At 32.8% G+C, this 7,417-nt stretch overlaps 1 protein-coding gene across 1 annotated transcript in view; it reads left to right on the top strand.

Moving 5' to 3' along the window:
• Positions 1–406: 406 nt before the first annotated feature.
• The window catches only part of LOC148283520 (uncharacterized), a 146,221-nt gene continuing 139,210 nt past the window's right edge, over positions 407–7,417 (top strand). The window contains exons 1-2 of the mRNA XM_088243694.1: positions 407–857; positions 937–975. Coding sequence (XP_088099820.1) covers positions 407–857; positions 937–975 — 490 coding nt within the window. The remainder of the gene's footprint in view (positions 858–936; positions 976–7,417) is intronic.

Raw genomic sequence — 7,417 nt, 5'->3', positions numbered from 1 at the left:
CAATCCGAATTTATTGTACATACCAGTTAAAACAATGTTTACAAAATAGTGAACATAAAGTAAATAATTAAGAATGCGTTAATAAAAATGTTTGGTGATTTATTTCAGTAAGATACTTGTGTCGATTTCAAAAAGTGTTATACAAAAGCAGTCGTTATGTGTTATTGTTATGTCAGAATCAGTCACAACAGACGCAAGTGAATCACAATCGTTCTTAAGCCAGTCACAATTATTCACAAGCCAGTCACAGCTATTCCCAAGTAAATCATAGTTATTCTCAAGCCCGTCAGGATTATTATCAAGCCAATCATAGTTATTTTGATCCGGTCAGGGTCATTCCCAAGCCAGTCATAGTCATTCTCAAGCCAGTCAACGCAACACCGTAAAACTGGATCCATCGTGACATATGGAGCGCGTGATGGAGCTGCACTGCCACTCGCCCGGGCAGCAACAGCACACCATGCTCGAGCGGCACGACCTGCACGACCGGCACGTCTTGCACGACCGGCAAGATTTACACGACCGACAAGATCTGCACGACCGGCAAGATCTGCACGACCGGCAAGATCTGCACGTCCGGCATGACTTGCACGACCGGCACGATCTGCACGAACGGCACGAGCTGCACGACAGGCACGAGTTGCACGAACGGCATGATTTGCACGAGCGGCACGAGCTCCACGACCGGCACGAGCTGCAAGATCACCATGACATGCAACAGCAGCACGTGTTGAGCGTGCTGGGCGCTGGACTGGACACGAATGGCGATCTTATGGGACACCATAAGTTGATGCACGCGAACACACAGGATATGATGGGAGGGGGGAGCGGAAGCGGAAGCGACCCTGGTGGCGGTGGTAAGCACATTTTTTAATCAATCAAAATTAATTTTATTATTTTTAGGTATACATTATAATTTTTTGATTTTTTTTGCAGAAGATGGATACCATTCTCACAACAGTCAAAGCGGTGATGGTAAGTGTCTTTTTAAACTATATATTATTACTAGCTTTTACCTGCAGCTTTGCTCACATGGTATTGAGTGGCTCTCACATGGCTCACATAAAAATGAGTTATGTAATTTATTCGTTTTGTCATTTATTAAAAGGAAATTGTCCGATAGAATTCTTCGTTTTTTCGAGATAAAGAGTAGCTTGTATCGATTACCGGCCCTCCAAATATGACTTTTAAAAAAATACTACGACACATTAGTCCATGATAGCGTTATTCTGTTTACAAAGCCAAAATCTAATCAAAACGGAAAGCAGACCATACTAACGATAACAATAAAAATATATGATATGGATTTAGAAAAATTAATCGTATTTTCAAAATCTGAAATTGATGTGAAATGTTTTCATACATAACTTTTAAAAAGAAATTAATTAAATCATTTCTCTACAAAAACCCGATATGTTTGGCCTCGATAATATAAAAATATAACTTTTTTTTACATTTTTAATGTAATAAAGTTCTATAAAATACTGTTCAGAAAAAAAAAATTATAAATTTGTAATTTTGAATTCCCGTACAATGGGTCGTCCATTAGCCACGCCCCTAATACGTCACGATTCATGTTTATTTGTTCCTGGCCATAGAAAATTGTTTGGAACATAATCACGAGACTTGACGTCACAACAACCAAGGCCAAACACGTCACGTTTTTCTAGCAACACATTTTCACTAAATTTCTCTTTTACATTTATGTATGAAAACATTACTCCACAATATTTATATTGATTTTGAAAATACAATTATTTATTCTTAATCCATTTCGTAAATTTTTATTGGTATCTATTCATAGTTTGTGATCTTCTTAATATTTGTTTTTCGATTCTTCAAAATTCGAGTTACACCGCGATTGGTGTAAAAATGCAGTTCCCTATGGACTAATACGTTCGAGCAATGGAATAACGTTATATTTAAATTTAAACGGTTACAAAAAAGTTTGAAACTAACATGAATCCGCCTGAGAGATCGCATTTCGAAAACACTCTGCCTACTTTCATCCCTGTTCTTCCAAGTCAAAATGTTTTTCGCAAAAGGCATAATAAACTGTTCACAATGAAGTCCAGGTGCCTACTCTGATGTATCAATTACTTTAAAGTATGAAACCTGGATGTGTCATACTTTGTTTTTCCTCACAAATCCCTAGACGAGTTACTTAAAAAACTTTAAAAAAATAACGAATCATTTTTCGCACTGAAATATTGTTTTTACTGCTTTTTGCTTTACATCGAATAGTTAGAATTATTTTATTAGAACATTTCTTCATATTTAATTAATTTTGCAACTTTCGTCGAAATGCTGCGTTTGTGCTTATGATGGCAGAATTTACCTACATTTGAACGTATACAAAACGGAAGTTTCCATAGAAAGGACTTAGTAGTTTTTCTGATTAAAAATATGACTTTTAATGACGTCATCAATCCACGTCATCGCGCGCTTTGAGAGAAATCACTCAGGACGAGGGTGGGGGAATTCAAATTAACTAGGTACTTTGTTTATGTTGTATCTTGATGATTAATATGGGGTGGAGTTTTGTCACTTTTGGGGGTTATTTTCATGTTTACTGAGATTGTTAACTACTAAATATACATGTTTTTATACTTGCAACTCATATCTTTATATATATATATTTCTTCTGTACGTATGATGTCACTGAACTTTTCCTAAACGGCTTAACCGATTTACGTGCGGTTTTCAGCGAAATGTAGATCTTTGCGTTGTGCGTGTTCGTAAATATTAAAATGTTCAATCGAATCTGTACGAAAAAAGTTAGAAGCGCAAATCTTTTTTTCATCGTCCTACCAGGTTGCATTTGACGAGAATGCACAAATACAAAAAATAATAAAGGATGTTTTTTTGTGCAAAAAAAAATTTTGATTGTGAATGTTTACAAACAACAGTCGCTTTTTATGAATCCCAGTCAGATTCTTTCCTTACATTCCTTACAATTTCTTCCCATTTATTTATTTTTAAAATAATTACATTTTTGAAAATCACATTCATGAATAAAGTGCTCCCCTGTTGGTAAGAAGAGCCGAGCTGGAGTTCCGAAATTGATTTTTTTTTGGAATTCAATAATAAACAAGTACTTAGGTAGGTACCTACTTAAATTCATTATTTGAATAAAAAATATTTTTAGTTTTGGAATGCAAACGTAAACAAGTCCCTAGGTACCTATTTAAATTCAATGTTTGAATATAATCCAAAATCTTATGTCTGGTCATGTCAAAAGCAGACAGAACTGAAAGGCATGTATGACAAGATCGCAAGATGTATGAATGAGAAAGAAACAAGGAATATATGCCACAATAGACGTGTGTGGCGATCCATTCTCTCTGGCTACCCCTACCGGGAAATGGCGTGATGGTAGTAATAGTAGTAGAAATAGGATTACTAATGCATGAACATCTATATACTGGCGAGCTCATACTTATGAATTAAGTCGCAAAATATCTTTCACTCATTTAGAAGGTTGCAAAAATTCGTACCCATTAATACTAAATGCACCCTTACACAAGCATTACTACTACCCATTCTAGATTACGCTGATGTTTCCATGACTGATTTAAGCTGTGAACAACTTGATAAACTTGAACGACTTCAGAATACATGCACAAGGTACATTTTTGGTCTTAGGAAATATGACCACATTTCTGATTATCGTAGGCAAATGAAATGGCTCAAAATTATACAGCGGAGAGAGCATCACTCCCTCTCACTTCTGTTCAATGTACTTCATAGTCCTAACGCTCCTATATACCTCCGCAAAAAATTTCAACGCTTATCAGTTCATGGTTTACCTCTCGTTCTAATTCTTAAAGCACTCTCGTAAAACCCATTCACAATTCCTCTTTCTTCTCTAACTCATACAGTGTCCATGCGAATCGACTGTGGAATCATCTCCCATCCACCATCAAAGATGTTTCTACATTATTTATGTTCAAATCACGTCTGAAGAAACATCACCTTTCTCTCCCTTATGTCTCCTCCATTCCTCTTTCCTCTTTTATCCCTTTTCCCATTGAGTAACAGTATCGACTTAATGTAATTTATAAACAAATACGTTTATTTCTATTTTTATACATCTTTTGCTTTTATTTTTGTTTTCCATAGAATACGTATTGTAACTTGAATTATAAAAATAAAGCTTTTATTTTATTGGTTGGTTGGAAGAATTTGTCATTTGGCAATTAACCCACCAATGTACAATTAACATTATGTACAAAAAGTCGGTGATGCAGATTATAATATTTATTTAAAGACGTATATTATAAATCAGCATCTTATCGCAAGAACCACAAAAAAAGTATTACAAAATTCTCTTCTATATTCTAAGCTATTATTAAAGTGAAAAGGTAAATTTTATAAATAAATAATACAAGGTAAAAAGGATATGGTATTTTGAATTACATATACATACGTAATACAGCTTAAAATATTTTATATATAATACAAGATTTTAATATTTGAGAAATTAATATTCCATATAATATATTAAAATACTGGAAGCTTTTACTAAAATGTGTGCTTAATATATAGTACATAGTTATAAATATTGTGGGGGCTCGTTTGAAATAGATAAATGCATATATATAAAATGTATTTGAAAACTAGGGATGACCGCTGTACTTTAGAATTATAGTATGGAAGTATTTATAGAATTAAAATATTTGAGTTTGTCCAAATGTTTGTAGACGAAAGACTGGATTTCACCCCCTTGGGAGTCATTAAGATTAACAATTTACAACAAGGATGGAGAATACCTTATAGAAGGGAATATGGACGTCTAGGCATTTACAGGGCTGATGACCTGTCTTTGGCTAGTTTAAGTGGCCACTTTACACACTGTGTAACATTCACCATTTCGCCTATGTTGGAACATCTAAAATCAAGAAATGGAAGAATTGAAGAAATTTTTTTTTACAAAAAACATCGCCATCCCATTAAACGATGCGATAGACCCAGTATCCGTAATTTCTTTTGGCCACTTATTAAACATTTTAAGTCTTTATTGATACAGATTGTTTTGAGTTGCCTGGATTCTTGTTTAGGGGAGTCTGAAATCTTCACCCTCCCTCGTAGGATAGCGATTAAATTCGTTATTACGCAGAACATCACAAAACATGTATTCGGGCAACAATTTATTTTTAAATTTAAATATTAACAGTTAAGTATTTAACATGATCCAGCAAAGAAGAAGAACATTTTAGAGAAGGAAATAAGAAGTCTAGGCATCCACAGGACCTGTCATTGGCTGGTTTATTTAAATTTTATTTTTTTATTAGATATTAATAAAACATATAATACAAAAATTACATATTATACTCCCAGGAGTTATTAGAAACTCATTTGGGACCGTAAATAAAAAAAACAACTTTTTTGACAATTCATAACATCATACAAATTAATACATTCAGTGGCCACTTTACACACTGTGTAACATTCACCATTCTGCCTACATTTGAACATCTATATTCCTTCAATTTCTCCATCTGTTGACGTTTGTTAAGTAAAAGAGCTGAAACCTTTATTGTTTGTACCTTCATTTGATGTTACACAGTGTGTAAAGTGGCCACTTAAACCAGCCAATGACAGGTGATAAGCCCTGTGGATGCCAAGACTTCTTATTTCCTTCTCTAAAATGTTCTTCGTCTCTGTTGTACTGTGTTAATTTTAACAGCCCCCTAGGGGGTTGAATCCAGTCCTTGTCTACAAAAAATTGGATAAACTCAAAACATTGTTGGTAAAGTATTTTATTTAATATAATAATTTTATAGTACTGTTTTCATTTAATTCTGAAATTTACAAATTGGCACAACCCTGAATTTTGGCGTTGACACATCAAAGGATTCTCTAAAGTCAATGCAAATTGGCAGTTTGCGGTTTGTTAGACGCTCTCAAACAACTTAGTAGATTGGAACGGCCATATTGGTCTATGGGACCCCCCTGTCTATACTCAGGGATAGATAAGTGCTTTAATCTCCGTTAAGGGTGGGGAAAATATAATATTATAAATACAATATCTTATGATGGAAACAAAAAAAAAACAGTGATAAGCCCATTAAACATTTATTTTGAATACATGTAAACAAGAAAATTTTTAGGAATTAACGAATTTTTAGGTCCCGAAATTTTTAATGAATTTTGTAAAGCATTTAAGTTTTTATGTGAAAACTCTTGATGGAAGTTCATTGTAATTTATTATAGAAATAAAAGATGAGTGATATTTTAATCCACAAATTTGGAAAATCCATTTACCGGTTTCATCGCATTCGTGACATCTTCCAAACTTTTAAGGAAGGAATTCAATGTATTTACACAAAACAGAGATAAGGATAGAGGATTCAAAAGCGGAAGCTTTTAAAAAAAATTAAGGCATACAATTATTTTTTGTTTTTTAGGTAGCTTATTATTCAGTTTTAAACTTTTGTATAATGTGTTTTAACACTCTGTTTTTCGCCTTGTTAAATCTTACCTTTTTTGTATCTAGTTTTGTATGTATGGGGTTTTTTGTATTTTTTATTTGAACTTAATTTATTGACCTTTTCGGATTATCACATTCATTCAACAAAATATTTATTTTAAATTTTTTTGATACTATTTTGTTGGTGGTAACATTTTTAACATCTTTTGAAATGGTTGTTTTGAAGTGTTTTGTTTAGTTTTTTTTTATAGCTGATTTATTTTTTGTTGAATGTTATATGTGATGTCGTTCTGATATTCTCGTAGTATGTCAGTGTTTATTAAATTTTTCTAAAATATTACATTTTTTGTCTACAATAACACAAGCGACTAATTTACGAATAAATTTTTAAAATTATATTTGAAAACGTTTGGTTAAATTTGATTGTATATTTTTTTAAACAATTTTTTTTTTTAAAGAAATATTTGCGTTCTTATGTTTTATCCGAATATTTAATTTTGAGGACCATTTTCAACGAGTTGTAAATAACTCACTATCAGAAAATGGAATCAAGTTGGGGTAGAGTGGGATTCGAACCACAGACCTTTGGTCCGTGAGTCCGAGACACTAACCACAGGACCACAACCCGATTGGTGTTAGATAATGGAGATCATAAACCAACTTCCATATTTTATTTTGCTGGCTTTGTAATCTGTTTATGTCATTTTGGTGTTCTGTTCCCCGTGGTTTATACACAGGCTTGAAAAAATATATATTTTTTACGTTTTTGCAGCCAATTTCTAGATTTAAAAAAAATACTAATTATGCTATTTTTCTAATTGAATTATTGATAAAAATTGTCTATTTCAATTGTATGTCTATTGTTAGTACTAATTATTCTACATGTTAAATTTCAATAGGTCGTTCATCGTTTATTTTAGCATCTGTTTTATTCCATTTTTTTATTAAAAATGTTTTTCGTTTTTTTTTACAAAGTGTAAGTAA

The sequence above is a fragment of the Micrasema longulum genome, unplaced genomic scaffold (genome assembly GCF_059751315.1).
Source record: "Micrasema longulum isolate JH-2025_06_02 unplaced genomic scaffold, ASM5975131v1 h1tg000225l, whole genome shotgun sequence".
In the NCBI taxonomy this organism is placed as follows: domain Eukaryota; kingdom Metazoa; phylum Arthropoda; class Insecta; order Trichoptera; family Brachycentridae; genus Micrasema; species Micrasema longulum.
The sequence above is the reverse complement of the archived record's forward strand: the minus strand, read 5'-3'. Positions and strand labels throughout refer to the sequence as shown.